The sequence below is a fragment of the Chinchilla lanigera genome, unplaced genomic scaffold (assembly GCF_000276665.1).
Source record: "Chinchilla lanigera isolate Chin_1 unplaced genomic scaffold, ChiLan1.0 scaffold00004, whole genome shotgun sequence".
NCBI lineage: Eukaryota > Metazoa > Chordata > Mammalia > Rodentia > Chinchillidae > Chinchilla > Chinchilla lanigera.
In genome coordinates this window covers 38668841-38695153 of record NW_004955405.1, presented here as the reverse complement: position 1 = coordinate 38695153, position 26313 = coordinate 38668841, and the positions used below count along the sequence as shown (strand labels likewise).

General features: G+C 50.9%; 2 protein-coding genes across 9 annotated transcripts in view; one reads left to right on the top strand and one right to left on the bottom strand.

Moving 5' to 3' along the window:
- The window catches only part of Glt8d2 (glycosyltransferase 8 domain containing 2), a 28082-nt gene extending 13230 nt beyond the window's left edge, over nt 1-14852 (top strand). For 2 of the 8 annotated variants that reach the window (XM_013518856.1, XM_013518849.1), the window contains exons 4-10: nt 4787-4958; nt 8098-8215; nt 8885-8969; nt 9915-10027; nt 10720-10953; nt 12073-12185; nt 14078-14852. In XM_013518856.1, the coding sequence (XP_013374310.1) occupies nt 4787-4958; nt 8098-8215; nt 8885-8969; nt 9915-10027; nt 10720-10953; nt 12073-12185; nt 14078-14360 (1118 nt within the window). In that variant the 3' untranslated portion in view covers nt 14361-14852. Of the gene's footprint in view, nt 1-4786; nt 5017-8097; nt 8216-8884; nt 8970-9914; nt 10028-10719; nt 10954-12072; nt 12186-14077 lie in introns of those variants that run through there. The other 6 variants (XM_013518860.1, XM_005374581.2, XM_013518864.1 and 3 more) reach the window with 6 other exon arrangements.
- A 163-nt stretch (nt 14853-15015) lies between these two features.
- Nucleotides 15016-26313, bottom strand: part of Tdg (thymine DNA glycosylase) — an 18452-nt gene continuing 7154 nt past the window's right edge. Inside the window, exons 2-10 of the mRNA XM_005374580.2 lie at nt 25013-25161; nt 21735-21976; nt 20934-21003; nt 19409-19544; nt 19130-19212; nt 18835-18929; nt 17930-18101; nt 17469-17594; nt 15016-16812 (exon numbers count right to left, since the gene is read on the bottom strand). Coding sequence (XP_005374637.1) covers nt 16673-16812; nt 17469-17594; nt 17930-18101; nt 18835-18929; nt 19130-19212; nt 19409-19544; nt 20934-21003; nt 21735-21976; nt 25013-25161 — 1213 coding nt within the window. The 3' untranslated portion in view covers nt 15016-16672. The remainder of the gene's footprint in view (nt 16813-17468; nt 17595-17929; nt 18102-18834; nt 18930-19129; nt 19213-19408; nt 19545-20933; nt 21004-21734; nt 21977-25012; nt 25162-26313) is intronic.

Genomic DNA, 26313 nt, shown 5'->3' with positions numbered 1-26313 from the left:
TCATTGAGCTGCGCTTAGGATCTGTAAGTGTGAAGATTTGCTGAGGCCGCTGTACCACAATACCGCAGGTGACTGCGGCTGACCCCAGGGACAGGGGTTTTCCCACAGCTCTGGCGGCCGGCAGGTCGGGCGCAGTGCCGGCAGGGCTGGCGTCTCCCGAGACCTCTGTCCCTTGGCCCCAGGGTGGCCACCTTCTTGCTGTGTCCGCCCAGTGCCTTCTCTCTGCACTTGTCCCGGCATCGCTTCCTCTTCCAGGGGAGCAGTGCTTTTTGCATAGGGAGCCACTGCCTGGATGGCCTCGCTTTCACCCAGTTTGTTCCTGAAAGGCTCTGTCTCCAAACAGCCACTCCTGGAGTTGAGGGGCTTAGGACGTGGACAGGTCGGAGGCCACGTCTCACCCCTCGCAGTATCTGCATCATGAATTACTCTGCAGGAAGCTGTGCAGAAGAGAGGGGGTGGGAGGTCACACAAGGCCACACGTCCCCCGAGCTTCAGTCGCTGCCCACGACCAGCACACCTGCCCTGCTCAGCCCAGTCTTAAAACAGCTGTGAAAACAGCTGCACGAAAGGCTGGTCTGGGCGGCACAGTCAGCGTCAGACCACGAACAAAGCCTTTGGAACACGTGAACAGACCCAGGGTCCCACTTTTACCTCGTTCAGTGTTAGAACTGGAAAGGAATCCTCGTTACTGAAATACCACTCAGAGCAGTGCGGTGCCCCTGTGGGGAGCCCCCCTCGGTGTGAGAAGTGTAAGAGCGAGTTGCAGAGAGTATGAAAATACTGTTCCACCAGGAGGTCACAATTACGCCTGGACCGTTTAGAGTTTATACGAAGCGGGGTTCGCCGGCTCACCTCACACTGGCCGCAGAGGTCCTCCTGTGCAGAGGGTGTGGAGAAGTCCACAAAATTGTCATGATTTACTGGACATTCTTCAGCTTGGGCTGTAACTCTTGCACGTAGTGTGTGTTAAATTTTATAATTTAAGAAACGCTGAGCTGGGCATGGTGGCGCAGGCCTGTAATCCCAGCACTCGGGAGGCTGAGGCAGGAGGATCCAGAGCTGTAAGTCGTGTGCAGAAGGTCTGTGGAGTTGCACGTCACAGAGAAGCAAGATGTCATTCCTGAACCTCCCTGTCGTGACGCTGCGCGTGATCCCCGACCATTCGTGAAAACGAGGTCATCCAGCCAAAATAGTGCTCTCTGCCAAGAAGTTTCCCTGGCATAGAAAGGACAAAGACACTGGAGATGGCCAGGAAGGTGCACCGGCTACAGCCACACCCTCATCGCACCCACCCGGGAGCTTCTCTGGAAACGGCTGCACTCTGGACCCCAGTCCCCCTGGCGCCTGAGCCAGCCCCGCCAAAGGTTTCGCTACGGCCACGATTTGATGCCAACAGAACTGGAAAGCACAGCAGCGATGGATGAGTGGGAGGGAGTGGTTCTGTGTTAGCCCAATGCCTGCTCCGAGGACAGGGGAGACGTCTCTCCCAGTGCAAAACTTGGCCCCCCATTCGAAAAGGATGATTTTAGCCAAGTCCATTAACTTGCTTCACAACAGATGAGACGGGGTGAGTCCCCAGCGTGCGAACACCAGGGAATGGTCGGGGATCACGCGCAGCGGCATGACGGAGAGGTCCAGGAATGACATCTTGCTTCTCTGTGACGTACAACTCCACAGCCCTGCACACGACTTATAGCTCTGGTTCCCTGAGTCAGTGTTGTTTTTTTTTTTTTTTTTTTTGAGACAGGGTCTTGCTCTCAGTTCAGGCTGGCCTTGAGCTCACTTTGTAGCCCAGGCCGGCCTCGAACTGACCACAATCCTCCTGCCAGGCCACCGACTGGCAGAGGACCTTAAGGAGTGTAGCAGGGGGCAGTGTCTGCAGCAGAAATGGTGAAGGTGTGATCAAAAGTGATGGTAAATGTTTCAGTCTTTACAAAAGTTTATTGCACCGAAAGAAACACTGCGATGAGTCCCCCTCAAAATCTTCCCCCTCACTTCAAACGCATTCCTCCCATCGTTCCTGTCACTTTCTGCAGCAGCTCTGGAGTCCTCTTCCTGAAGTGTCTTTAGCTGTGCTGTCCTGGCTGCCTCCATGTCCTGAACTGATTCAAAATCTTGCCCTTTCCTGGTCATTTTGACTTTGGGGACGAGCCAGGAGTCACACGGCGCCAGATCCCGTGAATGAGGTGGAGGAGGACACTCTGTTGTGTTTTCACAATCTGCCTTTCTCCGGGATGGCACTTGGCGGCAGCAGTCATTGTACTGTTTGTCACATCTTTTAAAGACGCTCAGAATCGAGGACTCTCGAGCCGCTGCAGAAAGTGGCAAGGGTGAGGATGAGTGTGCTCCAGGTGGGGGGGCGGAGTCACGGCAGTGTGTCTTTCACTGTAGTAAATGTTTTCAATGCTAACATTCACGGTGTATTTTGATCACGTGTGCACACCTTTGAGCTTCTCTCGTGGTGTGCGCTCTCCTGGGGACACCCTCCTCCTGGCTCACCTGCCTGCTGCCTGCTGAACACCTCGCTGTGCCCCTGGGATCCAGGCTCTGCCCCTGCTTTTCAGCTCCGCTCTCTTTGCCCTCAGGCCAGCACGCAAAGCTTCCACAGGCCAGCTCTCTGGGGCGGCCCCATCCACTCGGCTCTCTTCAGCAGACTTTCCCTAAGCATTTCCAAGTACCGGGCTCAGCGGGGAGAACAGCACGAGCTCACAGTCCTGTGAGGAGGCGGACGTATATAAATAAGCTCTTCAGATGCCACGTGGCAAACCCTGGCAAACTCACCCAGCCATCTCTCCACCCAGAATGTCTGCAGAGTGCAGAGGGTGCAGAGACGAACAAGATGCCGCCTCTGCCTGGTAGAGCTCCTGCGTGGTCGGAGGGAAAGACACACAGTCCAGCTGATAAATCCACCTGCGAGCAGGGCTGAGCTGGCGTGGACGAGACAGTGCCCTGATTTGTGTCGGGAGATGTTGGCGGCTTGGCAGAGGAGCTGGTTTGTCCTGCTGTGTAAGAGTCAGCTCGGCAGGAGAGTGTGGAAGAGCAGTCCCCACGCCAGGACAGCATTGTGGAGAGCACTGGGTCCAGGGCCCAGGGACCGCAGCAGTCTGCCGTGGCTGGACTAGGAGCAGGCGAGGACGCAGGAGGGAGTGGGGGCTGCATCTCAAGGGGCTTCATGTTCCAGGAAAACCCTGGAAAACTTGCACAGCAAGAAGCATAGTCACACTGTGTTCAAGAGAGAGTACGTCCCCACCTTCAGGTAACTTATCGGAAGGACAACTCACTCCAAAAGGAACAGTCCTTAAAAAAACATTTTTGGGAGGCTGAGGCATGAGGATTGTTGCAAGTTCGAGGCCAGCCTGGGCTACAAAGTGAGTTCAAGGCCAGCCTGAACTGCATAGTGAGACCGTGTCTCAAAAAAAAAAAAAAAAAAAAATCATGGGTCAGGCATGGTGGCATATGCCTGTAATCTCAGCACTCAGGAGGCTGAGGCAGGGGGAGCGTCACAAGCTCGAGGCCAGCTTGGGTTACATAGTGAGATGTTGTCTCAGAAAAAAAGATCATGATTACTTTAGAGAATTTGGAAAATGTAAAAGAACAAACAAAATTAAAATTACAAATAATTGCATAAGTAGACATGGGACCATTAGCAAGTGTTAATATTACATTGGGATCAAACACTAAAGAGAATTTTATATTCTTTTCCCCCAGTAGTGTAGTATTAGGAACCTTCTCTCATGTCAGGAAATAGATCATGAAAGCAAAATTATGCTAGTGCTGGAGACTGCAGATGTTTCCAAGCTGGTGAAAAGGCTACAGAGAGAGGGCAGCATGTGTAAGAGCATAAATCATAGTGCCTGGTTGTGAGTTTCCATTAGTGCTTGTTGAATTAAACACCAGGTAGAACTACCTTGGGCCTGAGTGATGGAGGTTTTGGAAAAAAAAAAAAAAGGTATCTGTAAAGAGAGACTGAATTTTAAGTTTTAAGTAAAAATCAAGTGCCATTTGATGGTGGATATTCTACATATGGATAATTATTATTCTCCACACCTGGATGCTGTTATGGTGTTTTGGCATTGGTATTTAATTAATATTTAATTTAATTAAATGCTGAGAAGAATAAGTCTGTTACCCATCTTGCATTTGCCTTTTCATTCATCTTTCTCTTGCTGTCAGTGTTTGAGCAGCTTCACTAAAGAGTGTAGAGGAAAGAAAATCACAAAATCACAAGTAGCATGTTTCATAAAAACATAGGTACGATGACAACTACTCTGGTTCAAGGAAGAGTTAAGAACAGCTGAACCAATGAGACTTTTAGTTCTTCATATATTTCTCAAGTGTGTGTGTGTGTGTGTGTGTGTGTGTGTGTGTGTCTATTAGATTGGGTCTTGTAAGAGAGCTCGAAAATAATTGGGATTTAGAAGTTTAATTGCTCTTTCAAGTGAAAATCTGATGTGGCAATTCTGCAGTCATCCAGATCGAAATTCCTTCTGGGGAGAGCAAGCATTCTTTCGAAGGGCAGATCCAGTAGCTGCAGACATTACTTGAACTAACATGCTATTTGCCAGACTGCACCTCACGTAGCTGCAAGGGAGTCTGGGAGAACAGGCGTAGTGGTTGGCTCTGTGCTGGCTGCAGTGTGCCCCTTCTTTCCTAAGGGAAGGCGGACAGGCTGGATGCTGCTGAGCAAGGTCAGCTGCTGACTTCACTCAGGACTGTGGAAGGCGAGTTAAACTGCTGTGCTGTGAAGTCCCTTCCTGTCCCAAGACACTGGTCTTGCTGTTTGCAGATGAGGACTCAGAGCCCCCTGAGGACGCGGAAGATGAGATCCCCGTGGTGATCTGTGCTGCAGCCGGGAGGATGGGTGCCACCATGGCTGCCATCAACAGCATCTACAGCAACACAGATGCCAACATCATGTTCTATGTGGTCGGACTCCGGAACACTCTGCCTCGAATACGGTCGTGCGCTCGGCATCTTTGAGCTTTCTGCTCTTTTAATCTCCCCTTCCTTTCTCTGGTGATTCCCTTCCTCTTTGGATGGATGAGTGTGTAGGAATTAACAGGGACTGTCCTGAGGATGAGCTGGTGGCCTGGCGAATGTGTTGCTCACTCAGGACAGGTCAGCCAAGCTGCATTCGTCTGCTGGGCGTGTGCCACCCTGGAGAAGTGAACTGTTTAGCAAGCTGAAGGACCCAGCCCTTATGCAAGTCTAGGAAAGGGTTCTCTGTTCTCCACTTTCTTTTCTTAACCTGAGAGAATACTAGCGTAACTTAATGATTTTAATATGGCTTTGAGTAATTATATATGTAATTCTCTATTTATTTATTTATTTATTGATGCTGGGTTTTGAACCCATGGCCTTGCACATACTAATCATAACCTGTACCATTGAGCTACATCCCCAAGCCTTTTTACTTTACTTTGAGACAGTCTTGCCAAGTTGCCCAGGCTGGGATCCTCCTGTCTCAGTCTCTCAAGCAGCTGTGAGGCACCACCATACCCTGCTACTATAATACCATTTTTGAACTGCAAACTTATAATTTTGAGCTGAGTTTCACTATCACAATCCATACTAAAAGTTAAATTCGTAGCCAGCTATGGTGGCGCATGACTGTAATCCCAGCACTCGGGAGGCTGTGGCAGGAGGAATGCTGCAAGTTCAAGACCAGCTTGGGCCACATAGTGAGTTTAAGGTCTGCACTACATAGCAAGACCCTGTCTCAAAAAAAAAAAAGTTAAATTTGAGTTAGATTATGTAGAAATAAACAGAAAACCAAAATGTAAGTATATTATACAAATGCGAGATGACTATAATCTTATGTCAAGAGCACCTCCCTGGGCCCAGAAATAATAAGAAAAAACTGACAGATCCAGCTGTGTAACATGAAAACTTTTAAATAATGAAAGCCCACTAGTGAAATTAGTCATGCCACAATTAGGAGAAAATATTCTCAACATGTCTTACAGAAAAATAATTACTATTCAAAATAAGCTATTCTCCAAAAAGCATTATAAAAACACAACTTCCAAGTTTTAAATCCTGAGTATGATTATTATTATAAGTGTTGACTTATTTTTTCCTTAATTTTAAGTTTTGAAATGTAGACCTCTGATTAGTCAACAAAATTAAAAATAAAGAATTGTTTAAAAAATACAAGTCTGCCCGGTGTGGTAGAGCATGCTTATAATCCCAGCACTTGGGAGGCTGAGGCAGGAGGATCACCAGGAGTCCAAGGCCAGCCTGGGCTACAGAGTGAGTTCAAGACCAGGCTGCACTACAGTGTGAGACGCTGTCTCAAAAAAAAAAAGAAAGAAAGAAAGAAAGAAAAACAGAAGGAAAGAATGAAAGAAATACAAGCCTAGTAGAAAAAAGATGAATATACAGTGAGGCCCTGGGTTTGATGCCCAACCCTGGAAAAAAAAAAGAACCTTATGGTAGTTCATAAGGAAAAATCAAGCCCGGCGTGGTGATACACGCCTGTAATCCCAGCACTCAGGAGGCTGAGGCAGGAGGATCATTGCATGTTCAAGATGAGCCTAGGCTACAAAGTGAGTTCAAGGCCAGCCTGAACTGCATAGCAAAACCATGTCTCAAAAAGACAAAACAAAAAACAAAAAACCTAGAAGGAAAAATATAAATGGTCCACTAACAAAATGCAGGTTCCCAGTTCTTGGCTATGCAGCCCACACCCCCCTTTCCATATTTTAAAAACTGTTATTGAAGTGAACAGAAAAAGAAAATTGTGTTCCTCACAGAGTGAATGTGTTCATGCAACCCTGTATCCTCACCGACACTTGGTATTGTCAGTCCTTTCTCACCGAATCCCATGGGTTTAACTTTCAGCTCCTTACTTCTGACACAGTTGCATACCCACTTCTCGGTCATTTGGAAATATGTGTTCAGTTCTCTTGCCTATTTTTCCACTAGGTTGGCTGTTTTCTAAATTAATTAATTAATTAATTAATTAATTTTTGTTTTTTTGAGACAGGGTCTCACTATGCAGTTCAGGCTGGCCTTGAGCTCACTTTGTAGCCCAGGCTGGTCTTGAACCTGCAACAATCCTCCTGCCTCAGCTTCCCGAGTGCTGGGATTACAAGTGTGTGCCACCACACCTGGCACTGTTTTTTTTCTTACTGATATGACTGATTTTTAAGGTTCAAATTTTGCAGATCTAAGTTGTTTTTTCAGGTTTTTTGTTTTTTTGAAGTGCCAGGGATAAAACCCAGGAGCTCACATACGCTAAGCAAGCACTCCACCACCGAGCTATAGTACCTGCCTTCTTTTCTTAAGATACAAACGCTACCACATGTGGCTTTAATAATTGGAAATTTTGCTTTGAGATTGTGTCCACCAACAGTGTCCTTATGAACTGGGTAAAAGTGGTTCTTTAAAACTGAGAAAATGGCCGGGGATATACCTCAGCAGTACAAGTGCCTGCCTGGCATGCACAAGGTCCTGAGTTCAATTCCCGGTACCCCCCCAAATAAATAAAAAATAAAATAAAATAAAATAAAATTGAGAAAATGGCTGGGTGTGATGGTGCATGCCTGTAATCCCAGCTACTGAGCAGGCTGAGGCAGGACAATGATGAGTTTGAGGCCAGCCAGGGGTACACAGTGAGTCCCCAGTATTGTAAAAACCAAACCAAACCAAACCCAGCAAACAAAAAATCCACAGCAGAGTAAAAATGACCAAAGCAGAAGGTTCAGAATGTCCCACTTCGTAACATTTCAGAGCTGCCACCATATGGAAGAAAGATCTGGCAGCTGTACATGCTGCTTTATAAAGAAAAAGGAACATTCTTTTTTTGGTCTTCGTTTCCTGGGGAGACTATTTGGATCTGAGGAGATATTTGGTTACTGTTTTGCCTTATTTCCTTTGCAGAAAGTTATGTAATGGGGAGGTGGGGTGGCAGGGAAGAAAAATTTGAAGCCAGACCAGATGGTTGAGAAAAATCAGAAGGGAAAAATCAGAAGGACTCACAAACTAAACTCTACTGAGTTTATACACATTTTCCTTTTGAGTCTAAGCAGCAACAGATTGGCCCTGGGGCAGGAGGCAAATGGAGATCTGAGTGTGTTTTCACTGTCTCTTTAGGAAGTGGATCGAACATTCCAAACTGAGGGAAATTAACTTTAAAATCGTGGAATTCAACCCTACAGTCCTCGAGGGAAAGATCAGACCGGACGCGTCGAGGCCTGAATTGCTCCAGCCTGTGAGTAGGGGTCACGGACGCTGGGACAGTCCATACAGAGCGAGTTCAAGGCCAGCCTGAATTACAAGGCCAGACCCTGTCTCAAAAAAAAACAAAAAAGCAGGCCGCGGTTCTGTGTGCGTGTCCGGGTCTGAGAGGCCAGATTGCGGCCGGGAGAACATCCCCAGCCCTCGGCCGCTGTGCGCTCAGCGCCTGCACCCTGCGCTCCGCTCCCGTCTGTGCTCCGTTATTCCCGACTGCAGGTATTTGTTGTCAGGTAGGAGCGAATGGGAGCCATGACATGGTGCTGTCGCCAATGAAACTGAGAACCCTCGCCAGCTCCCGCTCCCCACCTTGTTCGGGCGGTTGCTGGGATGGGGCCGAGCACAGAGGCGTGCGTGGGGCTGACTTGGTGGCGTTCTCACCGTGACCCACCGCGGGGGAGACAGGCAAGCTGTGCCCTAAGATGGGCCAGGAACCAGGGGACAGGGACCCTCCAGACCCCGCGGCATTGGAGGGGAGGTGGGGGTGGGACACAGCAGGGCGCCAAGCCCAGCCCCGCAGGACCTGCCAGTGAGGCCCCCTCCGGACGTGGCGTGGAGCCGTGGCCGTGGTCAGCGCCGACGCCCCATCCCCGCAGGAGACCTGGAGCCTCTGGCTCCCCCTGACTCACGTCTTCTTGTTTAACAGCTGAACTTTGTTCGATTTTACCTCCCGCTGCTTATCCACCAGCATGAGAAGGTCATCTACTTGGATGATGATGTCATTGTGCAAGGTACACTGGCCTCGGCCAGGGGCACGCGGACAGGGGCAGCGTCCACTCTCTGCGGAGCCCGCTGACCCCAAGTGCTTAGGACAGTAGTGAGCACAGCCCAGTTAGAAATGTGGGCCTGCTTGGAAAGCAGGGTTGAAAGTCTCCCGGTCGGTCCAGCTGCTTTGGGATGGCCACCTTCTGATGATCGAGTCTGCAGTAACTAGGGCGGCAGCCGGTCCCTTAGAACCCTAAAATGTGCAGAGAGCTGGGCATGGTGGTGCACACCTACAATCTCAGCACTTGGGAGGCAGGAGGATTGCTGAGAATTCAAGGCTACACTGAGATACATGATGAGTTTAAGGCCAGCCTGCATTACATAGCAAGAGCCTGTCTCAAAAACCCAACGAAACAGCTGGGTGTGGTGGCACACGCCTGTCATCCCAGGAGTGCTGCAAGTTTGAGGCCAGCCTGGGCTACATATCGAGACCCTGTCTCAAAAACAAAACCAAAAAAAACCAAAACAACCCCCCAAAACAAAAACAAAAAGTGAAGAAATAGTTCCCCCTATGATATTCTTAGTGACCTAAATTTGGGTGATTTTTGGACAGCGTCTGATTATGTAGCCCGGGCTGGCCTCAAACTCACAGTGATCTTCCTGCCTCAGCTTCTGGACTGCTGGGTGTATAGGTGTGCACCACCAGCCCGGCTAGCACAAAGCTCTCATTAAGCAAATTGCCAAGCTGCCTGACACCAGGGCCTACCCCGCCCCCCAGCAAGGTCAGGAACTGTTAAGCTCCAAGGCTGTACCTCTAAAACGTGTGCCGGGGCCGAGGATACAGCTCAGTGTATAAGTGCCTGCCTGGCAAGCGAAAGTCATGAGTTCGATTCCTGGTACCAAAAAACCCCCACCGCCCCCCCCAAAAAAACGTGTGTGCTAACATTGAACTGTGGGCGTCTCCTGTCCAGGTGACATCCAGGAGCTGTACGATACCACCTTGGCCCTGGGCCACGCAGCAGCTTTCTCAGGTGACTGCGACTTGCCCGCAGCTCAGGACCTCAGCAGGCTGGTGGGGCTGCAGGTGGGCACCGCGGTCCTCCCTTCTCCTCCTGCCCGCGCCAAGAGCCATTCCGTCCTTTGGTCCCTGTCCTCCCGCCTCAGCCCGGGCGAGTCCCACTCTCCTCTGAAACACAGCTCTGCACGCTACCATGAGCTGACATGAAATAACGGGCTGGCCACGGCCCCAGCATGCGCAGGCGACCCGGAGACACAGCTGAGAGGCTGCTTATCACCACCTCGACGCTAGATGCGTCTGCTGTGAAAAAAGACTCCCTGACCAGGGGTGCTATCCACTCCCTTCTGTTTCTGAGAGAGGGTCCTGCTAAACTGCCCAAGCTGGGCTCTCAAACCTGTGATCCTCCTGCCTCAGCCTCGTAGAGTGCTGGGATTACAGGTGTGCAAAGCTATACCCAGCTTTTATTTTTCCTCTTAGTGGAGGAAAATACTAATTTTGTTCAAGAACAAAGATCTCTTTACCCTGCTATAAATAAGGAAATTTCAAGCTATATGTAATGCTAGCAAAAAAAAAAAAAAAAAAAGCTTTGCATACCTATAATCCCAGCACTTGGGAGGCTGAGGCAGGAGGATTGCTACAAGTTCAAGGCCAGCCTGGGCTACAGAGTGAGTTCAAGCCCAGCCTGAACTGCATAGGGAGACGTCTCAAAATTGTAAAAAATCCTTTTTTAGAAACAAATGACCCCCATTCCCTCGCAGAACACGTACATGGGCTACCTGGACTACCGGAAGAAGAGCATCAAAGACCTGGGCATCAGCCCCAGCACCTGCTCCTTCAACCCCGGCGTGATCGTGGCCAACATGACGGAGTGGCGGCACCAGCGCATCACCAAGCAGCTGGAGAAGTGGATGCAGAGGAACGTGCAGTACGCGCCTGCCGCCTGCGGGCCCTTTCTCTGCCGGTTGGGGCTTACAGACACTTCGACCGCGAGGGCAGGCTCTTGAGACCCCGAGCATGAGGGAAAGGGCGGAAGTGAGATGTGCTCTGCCAGTGACGGGGCACAGAAAGGTGGACTCCCCGGGTCCAGGCGTCCCTGCACCTCTTCCGAAGTTGTTCAGGAACGTACCTTTTTCAGTGAGAATCTTCCCATAAAAATTTGGTTTTAAGGACTATTTTATAAAGTCAAAAAGGCTTTTTAGAGTTAGATGTTTTTTGGTTTTTTGATGTCTAAATTTTTTTTGGGGGGGACCAGGAATTGAACTCAGGACCTTGCACTTGTCAGGCAGGTGCTGTACTGCTAAGCTAGATCCCTGGCACAATTTTTGTTTTTTTGGAGACATGGTCTCCCTGTAAGGTCTAGACTGGCCTTGAATTCACTATGTAGCCCAGGCTGGCCTCAAACTTGTGCTGATCCTCCGGCCTCAGCCTCCTGAGTGCTGGGATTACAGGCATAGGCCACCATACCTCGCCAAAGGTTGGCTTTTTTTTTAATTTATAATTTTTCATTGTAAGTGTTTTAAAGAAAATAGAACACAACTGTCAAACAGTGGCTGTTGTGCCACTGTATTTCCTATCTGGGTATTTTAATACCATCATAACCTTGAATTGTAAGGTTAATGCAGGGTCAGAATTTTTTTTTTTCCGGTATCAGGAATTGAACTCACGATCTTGTGCTTGCCAGGCAGGCGCTGTGCTGCAGACTAAATTCCCAGCCCCCAGGGTCAGAATTTGATCTTTCATGTCTGCTGCAGAAAAAAGCCCGAGAGTTAAAAGCAGCAAGATATGAACACTGTGAATCCCAGAGGTGTCTATGGGAGTCCACAGTTCAACAATTTTTTGTTTGTTTGATTTTGTGAGACAGGACCTCACTGTGTAGTTCAGGTTGGCTGTGAGCTGGAGGCAGTCCTCCTGCCTCAGCCTCCTGAGTGCTGGGATTACAGGTGTGTGCCATCACACCTGGCTTGACAATTTTCAACATAAGCATTTTGGAAAAAACGAAAAGCCCGAGTCCAACTGTACAAAGAATGTCTCGGGTCTCTGTAAAGCGCCCCACCAGTGCCTGCTTTCTGTGAGGCTGTGGATGCCCCAGGCCGACCGTCTCTTCTTTGCAGGGAAAACCTGTACAGCAGCTCCCTGGGAGGCGGCGTGGCTACCTCACCCATGCTCATCGTGTTCCACGGGAGATACTCCACCATCAGCCCCCTGTGGCACATCCGGCACCTGGGTGAGCCCCGCAGGGCCGGCAGGGAGCGTGGGGCAGCGGGCGGAGACTGCGGCGGGCCTTGCACAGCCCGCACTGCTGTCCGCAGCTGGCGGAGCCCAGAGCGGCGTCGAGGCACTGTGTGGGCGGCTGGTGCCAGCTTCACCCCCATGGAGGCCGCAGGCTGCAGCCTGGCGCTTTGCTTTCCCCTTAGGCCTTGTGCAAGCCACGAGGGTGCTCGCCGCCGAGCGGCCCCCAGGTCTAGGCCGTGGGCCATCACCCCACTGTGCTGCTGCTTCCCCTTGGCTGGCGTGTGGTCGGCGTCGCCACCCCGCCCCCTCATGGGAGCCGAGGCTGACGGAAGGAGTGAAGCCGGGAGGGCGCGCAGGTGGCCCAGCAGAGGTGGCACAGAGGGCCCACGCTCTCTGACCTGAGGCCACAGACCCGGGTCCAGTGTGCCCGGGCCAGAGCCACTAGGAAACTGGGAAATGTTGTTTTCTTGGCACCAGGAATCGAACTCAGAACCTTGCTCTTGCCAGGCGGGTGCTGTGCCACTGCGCTATCTCCCTGGCCCAGTGTTCTGGGTTCCGACAAAGCTGAGGCGTGTCAAGGGGAAGCCGAGTGTTACTGCCATGCACGCACGCAGGCCGGCAGCGCCTGGAGGACTCTGTGTGCGTCGCTAGCAGAGCCCTTCCGCCTGAGCGCACACGCACAGAGCACAGGGCGGCGCGTGGTGGCGCACTCCCGTCGTCCCACTGTGTGGGGCTGAGGCAGAAGGGTTGTGAGCTCAAGCCCGGCCTGGGCAGGGCAGCAGTTCTGTGAGACGCCACGGAGTCGGCGCTCTGGGCACGTCGGGGAGGGACGGCTCTGTGAAGCTCAGGCTGGTGAGGTCAGCACTTGCTGTCTTGGAATGCAGAGCTGGGCTTCACTTTGGGGGACATTTAACTTCCTGACAGGGAGAAGCGGGCACAGGCTCCCTAGAGAAGACCCACCCTGGGTAAGGCCTGGGTGGTTGGTGTGGTCTGCAAACCTACACAGCAACCATTCCATCTGGTGTCAGGGCTCTTTGGATGCCAAAAGCAGTGTTAGCACTAATGGGTCTAAACAAGTAGACTCAGAATTTTAAGAATTTATAAACCACATTCGGGGGCTCTTGGTTTAATCCCCAGCACCACAACAAGATTATATATATAAAATTTATAAGACATCCTTAGCCGGAAACAGCAGTTATCACCAAATCTGAGGTGATTCGTTTTCTTTGGAGGCAGGGTCTCACTATGCAATTCAGGCTGGCTTTGACCTCACTATGTAGTCCAGGCTGGCCTCGAACTCACAGCGATCCTCCTGCCTCAGCCTCCCGAGTGCCAGGATGATGGGCGTGCGCCCGCTGTGAAGCAGCTCTGTGCAGCCCCCAGCCCAAAGCTGGAGTCACGCAGGAGACTTCGCAAGGCAGAGTCCTCCCACGCGCACTGGCGCTGCAGGGACTCACTGTGGACTCAACGTCACTCTCATCTCGTCACTCTGGCCGCAAACGACTGGCTCCTCATCTGCAGCGGCCGTCACACCTCTGCCTCCAACCGCACTACCAGCTCCCAGCGCTGTGTCACAGCCACGACTGACAGCGCCCCGGCTCTCCCCTGCCCTGCCCAATGGCTCTCTAGTTACTGAAAGACAAACAACTACCCTTCATGGGAAGAAATGCACCATGCAGGGTATTTTTTGAAAACTGATACTCACATGACCTGAGATACTCTAGGAAACGCGTTCTAAAGTTATTCCAAGTAGTGGCAATATGAAGGTATCTTCAGTGCACCCTTGGGTTTAGTACTTTCTTATTAACTTGTATTCCACTTCTCCTAGAACGTTTCTGTAATTCCTTCTCTAAGGCCGATTGCTTTCTTCTCATCACGCTGTAGGCTGGAGTCCCGACGCCAGGTACTCGGAGCGTTTCCTGCAGGAAGCGAAGCTACTGCACTGGGACGGGCAGCACAAGCCCTGGCGTTTCCCCAGCGTCCATGCCGACTTGTGGGAAAGCTGGTTCGTGCCAGACCCTGCGGGGATATTCAAACTCAGTCACAACAGCTGACAGAACCCGCCGCTGGAACTGTTTGTTTTTCTTTTGTTTTGTTTTTTTTCTGGTACCAGGAATCGAACTCACGACCTTGCACTTGCCAGGCAGGCGCTGTGCCGCTCAGCTAAATCCGCGGCCCCTTGGAACTGTTTTGTATAAAAACGTGGAACTGTCCCTTTGTAGCTGTTCTTAATGAGCACTGCCTTTAATCTGTATGCTCCTTTGATACACTGTGTCACGTCAGAAACAAAAACCACCATGCCAGCTCTACCCGGGGCCTAGGCACTTCTTTAAATACAGTCCAAGTGGTAGCTGTGGAAGTCAGGACACGCTAGAAAGAAAAAAACCCACCTAGATCAGCAGTCAATCTGCTTAGCACTGAGCGACAGTTACATCCATAAATTTTTAAATTTCTAAATATATTTTTTGCATCCAAGTATAATTTTTTCTTTTCCTTCCAGTACCAGGAATCGAACTCATGACCTTGCGCTTGCCAGGCAGGCACTGTGCTGCTGAGCTAAATCCCCAGCCCCGAAGGTTGCCAATCTTGTCTTTTATCAAAACTATTACATTTAAAACATGGAAGTCTATAAAAATAAAATACTCGTGGATTTTTATGATTTCCTCATAACACATACATTACTCTCCATGTTACACAGGAGGTGAACGTCAGTCAAGATTGAATGGGGAAAGAACGCCATTAAGCTTTGATACACAAAAAGCCTGTAACTTAAGGATAATCACTCTTAGTATTTTTATGGTAGAAATCACCAGACTTTCAAATGAATTTAAAAATCTTTCAATATCATTTAATGAAAAGTCTATACTGTCATGTACAGGGTATGTCAACATTTTCTAGTCATCCGTCCTGTTGGATGAATCCATTGTGCCCATACGCTTGGGAAGCCCGAACCCCACGCTGGTCAGTGGCTGGCAGCCCAAGAGAAGCCTACGGCAGGGCCAGGGCAGAACGCAGCGAGCGGCACCGGGCCGGGGAGACCATCACCCCCCTCCTGGTCCCTGACACAAGCCGCTCCACCCCGGGATCGCCGCGTGCACAGCAGCACCGCGCATCATTTAAATACCACGAGCAACTTCCACACTGCGTGACCCACACAAATAAAAATACAATCCATCATGGCTACAGCTAAAGAGCAGGGTAAGATTTACAGCAAGGACTTGTTCCTCTTATAAATAGAACGCAGGCCACACGCCCTCCTGCGGGACAGGGAAACCTCAGGGCGCTCACACTGCCGCAAAGGCGCGCACCTGGCCACACAGTCAGGGCCTGGGAGTGTCAGAGTGAGTGCGCACGGCCTGCGGGCTGGACTGTTCGTAGCACCATGGAAAACGCGTTAGAAACTCACAAAAGTCCAGAATTGCACCTTTCTGTGAGGTTCGCTGCGCTCACAGTAGCAAACAGCAAGGATGCACATCTAGTTTCTAAATTATTGACTCATTACATCGACCTAATAGGAAAACATCTACTGTTTAATTTAGTACATCTCATGTACACAAAGCACCTGTTTAAATAAGATTATCAAACACCTGCAGCACCTGGTGGCTCAGCCTGAAAGTTCCTTTCCTATGACGCTCCGTGCCAAGCAGGGTAAACTCAGAGGAGACGAGCGCTGACAGATCCAGTTCCTCCCCAGCAAATCCACGCCTGGGAGCTAGAGACAAGCAGCACAGTCTCCTGTGTCTCTGGAAGCCGCCAGCTCGGCGGACATACTGCCCACTAGACCAATAATTAGCACACAGGGTCAGGCCCTGTCCACAGGGCCACGTTAGCCTGGCCACGGCAACGCCAGTGTTTCTACTCTGAGCCACTGTCACAGACGTCACCACGGCAAAGGGAAGTGGCCTGAGCGTGAACACGAGCTGGCAGGCCTGAGCTCATCTGTCTGGCGTGGTCACCTGCCTCTCCCCAGTGTCGTCTGGCCAGATGCCCATCTTGGGCACACAAGGGTAATAGCTTAGTGAGGGGTACACAGTTAGGAATCAAGTATAAATATTCAAACTGTTGCATGGTGTCTCACTATGTAGCCTAGGCTGGTGTTGAACTCATGGCAATCCTCCTGCCTCAGCCTCCCAAGTGGCTGGGATTACAGGCATGCACCACCATGCTCAGTCAGCCTGCTGTATTTTAAAATTACAGATCGGGAGTGATTCCAACAAGAAAATCGGATTCTTCATAAAGGAAATATAGCATATAAAAAGCTGGCATGAGAGCTAGTTCAAATACAAAAACGCATAAAAAAGCCCCTATTTCTCCCTTCCCAACTACTCAGGTCCATAGGGCTGATTCTGTCACACGGCTCTGCCGTGCCAGGGTTATCACTCGGGTAAGCACGACTGATAGGCGTCAGTCAGGAACCGAGGCGGCCTTCCCGAGAGCTGCACTAGAACTGCAGCAGCCGGCAGCATGGAAGCTCCGTCCTCAGGCGTGGCTCCCTTCCTGCAGCTCCTGCGGTCCAGGACGGTCGGCCAAGGGCGGGGTCTGGTCCGTGAAAGGCTGGGGCATCCACTGTCCATTCGGGATGCTACCGAACGCCGACTCCCCGAACTCGGCACTGCCGGCTGCAGAGAAAGAGCACGGGCTCGCTGTACACAGGCGGTCTAAATCACCCGACAGGGCTTTGGGGGGACTTCAGGAGTACACTGAAGGAGAGCTACTAAGAAAATATTAGTCAAGCTTCTGGAATAAATTCTATGTCTGTTCTACCTAAGATACAGCACTGGTAACCCTCATCTGTTACTCAGGAAGGAAAGGGAAACATGGCTGCCTGAGACCCTGTGACTTACAGAAAATGAGCCGTAAGAGCTTGCTTAGATTTGCTTTTTTTTTTTTCTTGTTTTTTTTTCCAGTACCGGGAATCAAACTCACGACCTTGGGCTTGCCAGGCAGGGGCTGTGCCACTGAGCTAAATCCCCAGCCCCTGATCTGTTTTGTTTTGTAGCACTAAGGACCAAACCCAGGGCCTTCACACTGAGCTATATGCCTTGCCCTTTGTAAAATTTTGAGACAGGGTCACTAAGCTGCTGAGGGTAGGCTCCCACCTGTGGCTCCAGCCCTCCCAAGTGCTAAAACTACAGGAGCGCACGCTGCACCCCGCTGAAGCGTGTGTGGTCACACAGCAAGCAATAGCCAGTCACGGTGCTCGGCACTGGCTGGCCTCAGTCCTCCCAGCCCGTCCCCACACCGACGAGGGACGAGCGCGCGGGGTCGGTCATACCCAGCCCGTTGGAGGCGAGGCTGCAGGGCTCAGCGCCCCCTGGGTTCTCGCTGTACACCCCGCCGTAGGCAGCTTCGTAACCCGGGTCGTACTTCTCCTCCTTCACAGCCATCTTCTTTGCATCCTCTACAGGGAGAAAAACAAGTTAGGGCTGGTTTCACACAGCGACTCTGTCAAAACTTTATCCAGAAATCACGCATCATTCTTTTCCTTCAATGCGATCAACTCTGTGTAGCACACACTGGGTTCTTAGAATTGCAAACACCCGGCCCACTCGATCGTGGGCAGGAGGACCCAGAGCAGGTGAAAACGTAGGTGAAGGGGGCGTACGTGACTAGCATCCATCACAGTTCGTGCACGCTGACTGCAATACAGTGATCTTTTCTCCTGCCTTTTACCCCGCACACGCTTTCTGTAACACACAGGCGAGGACATGAGTAAAGGGGGTCGCAGGAACGCACCTTGGGCGAGCTGCAGGTCAAACGTATAGCGCACTTCCTGCACGTCCGTGTTCCGCTCGATGCCCTTGAGCTGGTCCCGCAGGTCCTTCAGCTTAATGTAGTAGTGAACCTTGTCCTGGGCGCGGGGGAACTGCGCACATCTGGCGCTGGACGATGGCATAACGTAACAGAGCTGGAACCGTAACACTGCAGTTTCAGAAACCTCACAGTTCTACTCAATACTGAGATCAGAAAAGTTACGTTTGCTTGGGTTAATAACTTGATACGTAACTACACAGATGTGTAAAATCACTAACAGTTGTACTTAAGGTCAGAAACATAATATACTTAGGAAGTCAATAAACTAAAAACAATGCCCTCTTCCCTGGCGTTTGTCTGTCAGTAGGCTTTCCTTCTCAGCAGTAAACTTACTGCTCGAAATTCCGAAGGGACGAAAGGGCACAGGAGGGTACAGTAAAGTCCTCTACTCCCCTTGGTGCCCAGCTGCCCAGTCCCCTCCCCTGGGGCAATCAGCACGGTCAGTTCCAGAGGTGTCGTTTCAGGTGACGTGCACATGACGTGTGCCGTGGACTGGGTGGTTTTAAAGGTGTAAATAAAACCTAAAAGCGTAAGAAGCAATGCTGGCGCTAAGTGTCCGGAGACGCTGCAGAGATGGGCTGCGAAGCACTGGCTCGTTTCCTGACGGCCTCCTACGCGACACCTGACAGATGTTTATCTTTCCAATAAAGCTCTAACAGGATCTGAATTAATTTTTGGCTATTAAAAGTTGATATATAGATATTGTTTAATAAAATATAGTGTAGTTTAATTTATAGTAGCATAAAATGAGATGAATATAGCAAATTAAAAAAGACAGAAAAAAATTTCCGTTTAGCTGCTCTACAAACACGATTTTAAGGACTTACAGTTTCTGTGTCAGGAATCCTGTGTGGTTGAAGCCCAAATTCCAGGTTCTTAACCCTTACTCCAAAAACTTCTTTACTAAAAATTTCATAAATACCTAAGATGAAATACAAACATATTTATATTGCCCTAATGTCAGCATGGAAAAAAGACAGAATTTAAAAGTAAACCTTGGGGCTGGGGATTTAGCTCAGCGGCACAGCGACTGCCTGGCAAGTGTAAGGTCGTGAGTTCGAGTCCCAGTACCGGAAAAAAAACCAAAAACCAAAACAAAAACAAAATTAAAGTAAATCTTACATTTTCCATTAAACACCGCTATGCGTGGCTGATATTTCTGTAATTTCTGTACTAGAATACGTCCTCCTTCACGAAATTCTTTACTAAAATTGAATTAAAAAGTAGTAAAAAATATATAAATATGACAATCTTTATAATATGCTAAACTCAGCCTGCTTTCAATAAAAGACCCCATCACACGTGCCGAGCCCAGCGGGAAGCCGACCCACGCAACAGCCCCGGTTACACTGGTGCAGCGTGACCGGCTCCAGCACACGGACACAGCGGCGGGCTGGTTACCTGGAGAGGTCCTTGCTGCCCGGCGTCGTCCTCTCCACCATGTTGGTAAAGCCGATCCCATACTTTCCAGGCAAGGTGTGGTCGTCCATGTGGCTGAGCTGGACCTCGCTCAGCCCCGACATGAACAAACACTTCCCTGGGGAGAGAGGTCCGTTTGTCTCTGCAGGTCAAAGCGTCGAGGAAGTAGTCTGTGCTCTGCTCTCGGAATTACAGCTGCTCACGGGAGGAAGCTCTGAACCGGGCTTCCTTTCTGATAACTGATGACATCACACTACCTCCGGTCCACACAGAGACCAAAGCACTCCAGCGCCTCAACAGCAGAAGAAATTATTTTATTTTTTTATTTTTTATTTTTGGTCGTTTTGAGGCAGGGTCTTGCTGTGCAGTTGAGCTTACTTTGTAGTCCAGGCTGGCCTCAAACTTGCAATAATCCTCTTGCCTCAGCCTCCCGAGTGCTGGGATTACAGGCATGCGCCACTACGCCCGGCCTAACGCCAGAAGAAATTAAAAGCTCAAACTTCTCTAGGAAACCTTTAACGGAGATAGTGTATTGTTAATTCTACTTATTTATTTATTTTTTGTCTTTTTGAGACAGGGTGTCACTATGCAGTTCAGGCTGGCCTTGAGCTCACCACTTTGTAGCCCAGGTTGGCCTCGACCTCAAAATGATCCTCCTGCCTCAGCCTCCCAAGTGCTGGGATTATAGGCGTGCGCCACCATGCCCGGCTGTATTGTTAATTCTGAAAATAAATCCTGATCAGCTGCCCTAAATGTTCTTCCCGTTACTCTCGGGCTATCTACTAGCACGTTCTGAGAGCCTACTGGGCCTGCTGTTCTGCCAGGCAGGTTCAGGAAGAAAATGCCTGGCAGAACTTCTATTTCCAGGAGGACCACAGCTGGCTTCAAAAGCACTCCGAAGTCTGAGACCTTGCTACTGTTTTCTGCTGGCAGGAAGAGCCCACAGTGTCTCCAGTCATGATCTTTCCTAACCACTGCGACCTGACTGCCAGGGGTCGGGGCGCCAACGCTCGCCCAGGATGTAAGATCAGCAGACACCTGGAAAAGTCAGTATTTGGTCTGCACTAGCACAACATACTGCTGTTTCCACCTCTGAATGTAATTATTTAAAAACTAGCTTTACGAAGTGGTAAAATTCACGGAAAACAATTCAAAAGAAGAGAGAAGGCTAGGAGTGCAGCTCAGAAGGAAAAGTGCTTGCCCATTGAGGCCCTGAGTTTAATCCCCAGTACCAAAACTTAAACAAATAAAACAACTGGTCAAAAAAATAAAGACAGAGATGGGAGGTAGTGGGGGATTGAACCCAGGGCCTTACACACCCTAGGTGAGCTCTCCACTGCTGAGCTACCATTTTTTTTTTCTTCTGTGTGTCTGACAGGGTCTCATCAAGTTGGCCAGGCTGGCCTCAAACTTACTGCGGCCTTATCCTCCTGAGTAGCTGGGATTTCAGGGGTGTACTACCATGCCTGGCTAAGATAGCTCAATTAAAAGTAAATGCACCACTTACAGAAATGGTTTCCAGGTCCAGGGTAATGATGCCCTTTGTAGGCAGCCATGAGGCCTGGATTTATGCCAATCTATAAAACAAAATAATTATACATTTCAGTCTGAAAAAGTAGGGCATAAGCTCTAGCATTTCAATACAGTAGCAAACAGAACTGAACTGATGATAAAAAACAAATTTAATTCAGCACCGTCAACACTATCAATTAGTGTTACTTTTGGTCCAAAAAAAAAAAAAAAAAAAAAGTATTCCACAAGAGGAGATTTCCTTTCAGTTAAGCACTTTGCTGAGTTCACAAACAGGTCCCACCCTCACTGGCCAGGAAGAGAGGGCCTGGAGCACCTGGCCACAAGCCTGGTCCCCACGGGTACCGAGCAACGCCAGCTCAGAACCTCAGCTGTCACTCCGTGGTACCTGAGGCACCACACAATCGCAATGAGGCTCGTAGGCAACTGCACTGAACGCCATGCATATGCACCCCGCTCAGCGCCCCTGTGAGGAAACAGTCCTTAGGAGAGAGCACCGGGCGGGGCGGGAAGGGCCGTCACACGCACCAACTGTCCACGAGCGACGTAGCCAGTACCTTCTAAAGAGAGGCCACAAGAAGGCAAGAGAACTTCAGGCTTGGCCAAGGTCACCCGTGACCGCACCTGAACCCCAGCTCAATCCCACCTGTGAGCTCCGCCACGCCCCCAGCAGGGGCTCAGAATTGGTTCTTCTTAGCAAAATGCTAACTGTGAGAACTTAGGTGAAGGTGACCCACCAATACTGTTTATAAAATCAAAAGACAACAAAAATCCTTACAATCACGATGTCCAGATTGAAGGTCAAAATATCAGGGAGCGTCTTGGTCAGAAGTTCTGCCTCGGACACGCCGTTGAAACGGTCTACTTTCCTTTTCACCTTGAATGTGTCTGTAATTTTTTCTTGCTTTTCCTTGGACTTTGTGGCCTTGCTGGATTTTTTGGACTCAGCAGGTTTCTTGGCTTCCATGGGTGCCGTGGGCTCTGACACTCTGGCTTTTCTCTTCCTTCCTCTTGGAGTCCCTGAAACAATGACGTTGAAAATGTATTGCAGAGAAGCTGAACCTGGGGCCCCTGCAGCTTTCCCAAGAAAGTGATCCTGCAGACCCCTCCTCTCCCACACGGGTCCTCCGCAGCGTCTCCCCTTCTCCTGACGAAGGTTTGTTCAGGGGCCCCCTGCCCCCGTGACCGGACTCATGTTGCCACATGAGCGTATGTTCCGAGCTTACTGTCACCTCGGCTTCCTCAGGGACACGAGGTATTTTTTTGGGGGGTGCTTTTAGAGACAGGGTCTCACTATGCAGTTCAGGCCTCAGCCTCCCGAGTGCTGGGTGTGCGCCACCACAGCCGGCTCGAGTGCTAGGATTACAGGCGTGAGCCACCATGCCCGGCTCGACACACGGTATTTATGCACCATTTTACAGCAAGTCTAAACGTAAATACCTAAGTAATTAAAGGATGATTTTAACTCAATTTCCCAGCAGCAGAAAACCCGAAGTGGCTGCTGAGCTCGCTTTGAGATTTTGGGGCAGTGCCCACCATCCAAGAGGTGAAGCAGAAGTGCTGAGGGGCACCCTCCAGGCTGGAAGCCTCTTTCCCAGGCAGAAGCAGGGTCTGCCCTCAGCACCTCGCTGGCACCCCGGGCTGAGCTGTGCGCGATGCTAACAGCACCACCGTCTCTCCCCACCAGCTGGCAGGGTGCCCGCCAGCCCCGCGTCTCCGGACACTGCCAAACGTGCCCGGCTGTGGAATCACCTTGCGATCCACCGACCTGAAGTCACCCAGCAGGTTTTCTCACCCCAATTCTTGCTCTGTGACGGGTTCTTGCTACACAGCCCGCAGCTTGCAACAGCGCGCTAGGGTTACAGGTACGCACCCCATGCTGGGCCCAAGCTGCACCCTGCAGCCTCCTTCCTTGGCCTCCGTCCTCTGCCCAGACACTGCTACTGTGAGTCCTCCACTGAGACGGCGGGTCGCGGTCCTCCTTCTCCAGTGCCTCGCGCTACTCCAGCTGCTCCCGTTGGGAAGGGGCTGACAGCTGTAGTTTATAGCTGGGGAGCCCTGCGGCTCCCTGGATTCAGGCCCAGAGCTGCAGTACGATGGACTCGGGGTGCTCCTGGACCCCTACAGCGAGCTGTGGGCACGTTTCTCGCAGAAACACTGCCACGCTGGAGGGAGTTGTTACCTTCCCTGCACCCCACCTCCTGGAAATCCGCTGGGCTCCTCTTCCGTTTCTGTTCTGACACAGGGCTGCCCACAACAGGAGCCGGCGTTTGCCAGGGCCCGAGCTGGTCCGAGTCTGCCCCCTCAGCGCCCGCCTGTCGGAAGCCCGGCCCCAGGCAGCTGTGAGGGAGTGGCCTCAGGCTGGCGGGTGGGGTGAGAGCCCTGGAGGGGCCTTTGGGCGCTCCTCTGGCTTCTGCTGCATGATGTCACCCCCCACAGGCTCTGCCACCGAGCCGCCACCTGTCTCCGGGCCTTCAGTGCCTCCGGCCGGGGCCACACCCTGAGCCTCCAGCTAGTGTTAGGTAACCTCTGCCTCACAAAGTGCCCCGGGCTCAGCGCGCTGCTCAAAGCACAGAACGGGCCGACGCGCTTTCTCCCAGACACCTGGCTCTTTCGAGCCCAGAGGAAACTCACTAACCTCGGCCAGGAAACTGCCTGCAGGTACTTCCTGCCTTCTCCTCCCCGCTCCCTCACCCTCCGCTACCCCGCGCACTCCAGCCTCTCTGCTCTGCCTCCTGCCCCCATGCCCTTCCTGCCTCTTCACCCAACGCGTCCCCTGTATTTCCAGACTCGTTCTCAGTGGTGGGCACGGATCGCTGGGCCCTGCGCATGTTGGGAAAGTGCTTTGCCATGAGCTACATGCTCAGCCCTTTTTTTTTTGAGACAGGGTCTCACTATGCAGTTCAGGCTGGCCTTGAGCTCACTTTGTAGTCTATGCTGGTCTTGAACCCACAACGATCCTCCTGCCTCAGCCTCCGGAGTGCTGGGATTATAGGAATGCGCCACCATGCCGGCTCTCAGCCCTTCATTTTGATTCTGAGACACAGCCTTGCTAAGTTTCCCAGGCTGGCCTTGAACTTGGGATTCTCCTGCCTCAGCCTCTGAGGAGTTGGGATCATGAACATGTGTGGATCTAGTCAGCCCCACTGACAGAGTGAGGCCCTCCTTGCTCTGCACTGTGGGCCAGTTTTGGAATGCGGAAATCTCGCTTCTTCTCCACCATCAGGTCTTTTTTTTTTTTGTCTTTTTTTTTGAGACAGGGTCTCGCTATGCAGTTCAGGCTGGCCTTGAGCTCACTTTGTAGCCCAGGCTGGTCTCAAACTTGCAACGATCCTTCTGCCTCAGCCTCCCTCCTCCTCAGCCTCCCCAGTGCTGGGATTACAGGCATGCGCCACCACATCCAGCTTCAGCCACCACCAGATCTTGAAGGTCAATGAGGCTATGAGGCTCACAGGGCAGACGAGGTTGAGGTCCGCTGAAGACAGAGGGAGAACTAGTTCCCAAGTGTGGGGACGGATCTTAATTTGTTTCCTCTGTGAGGTTAAAACTGCTCCTTCAACCACTTCCCTGCTGTTCCTAGAAAAGCACCGCACCCCTCTACCTCCCCTGGCTAATGAAACAGCAGCCAGCTGGAAATTCGGGGTCTTTGTTCCCAGAGAACACTGATCATCCCAGAGGCCCATCCGTCTTGCTCCTTTTCTTTCTCGTTGTGCAACAAACTGCGGGCAAGAGATGGGGACTCACTGCAGTGGTGCCCCGTAATTGGCTGGGGGAAGGGCTGGCGATAATCCCCTTGCTCACACCCCGCTGCCTTCAGGACAGGACAACACCCAGCCCCAACTGCCCGTCCAGCCTCTTCTCTTCCTGTTCCTTGCTATGCCCGGGCTCCTGTGTCGCGTTGGGCCTTTCCTTCCCAGAACCCTTGCCGTGGTTGGTGCACACTAACTGCGTACGAAGGGGAAGCGCTGAAGCAGGGCTGCCATTCTTCCCGGAACCTGTTCCTGCACGGGCCGTTAACCCCGTGTCCCTGTTCCACACCGCCGCAGCGGCATCTACCTTTCACAGGTTCCTGGGCAGGAGCCGGGGCGGGGGCTTCTGCTGGCATCTGCTGTTCTGTCGCCGGGACTGCCAGGTGAGGAGCTTCAGCCATCACTGGTTGATATGGAAACGACGGGTAAAATGCTTGAGCTTGCTCAAGGGAATAGCTGGAAGGATAAGCAACGATGATCAAATTACCCAAATGTAAATTTTTATCTGCTTGCTTAGTTTTTACAATATTGGTGATCAAACCCACTAAGCGCTCTACCACTCAGCTACCTCCCAGACCTTTTAAAGGTTTTTTCCTTTTTTGTCTTTTTGAGGCAGGGTCTCACTATGCAGTTCAGGCTGGCCTTGAGCTCACTTTGTAGCCCAGGCTGGTCTTAAGCTCACAGTGAACCTCCTGCCTCAGCCTCCCAAGTGCTGGGATTACAGGAGTATGTCACCACGCCCGGCTAGGTTTTTTTCCTTTTGAGAAAGAATTCACTATGTAGCCCAGGCTGGCCTCAAACATGCCATCGTCCTACCTCAGCCCCCCAAATGTTGGGGTTACAGCTGTGTGTGACTGGGGCAGGCAGCCCAAATGTATGTTTAAATGGTCAGCTGTAAAAAAAATTCAGGATCCAAATTCTGTCACCAGATTGCAGCACTTATTTAGAGGAGGTAGGGGAAGAAGAGGAGGAAGCTCTATTCTTGTTTGCAAACAGCCACCACTTACGCAGTGCTTAGACAAGATTACCTGTGATGACACCAGGTGCCACCAATAAAACCTGCCAGTCCTGTCATGTCGGCCACACCTCTTCCTCTGGGATGAGGCCACGGGAATTTAGTAGACAGACCTGAAAGGCCCATCAACCCACACGGGCATCACTCCGTCCGTCTACAAGCATAATCTGTGCTCCTAGCCTTTGGCATTTATTTATCTGCAGAGAGATCCCCTCCAGTCTAAGTTATAGTTTTCTTTTATTTACCTGTTTTCTTACTCGTTAGACTTGGTTTTTGTTAGTGCTGGCTTTTTGTTGTGGTTGTCATGGAATGGGGACTAGGAATAATTATTTTGTAAATATCTATTCTTTTTTTTCTTTTTCTTTTTTTGCCTTTTTGAGACAGGGTCTCGCTATGTAGTTCAGGCTGGTCTTGAGCTCACTTTGTAGCTCAGGCTGGTCTCAAACTCGCAACGATCCTCCTGCCTCAGCCTCCCGAGTGCTGGGATTACAGGTATGCGCCACCACGCCCAGCTTTCTATTCAATTTATGAGGAAAAAAAAACCTAAGCTCTTCTAAACATGATTTAAGCTTTGTTCAAAGGAAGGAATGTGG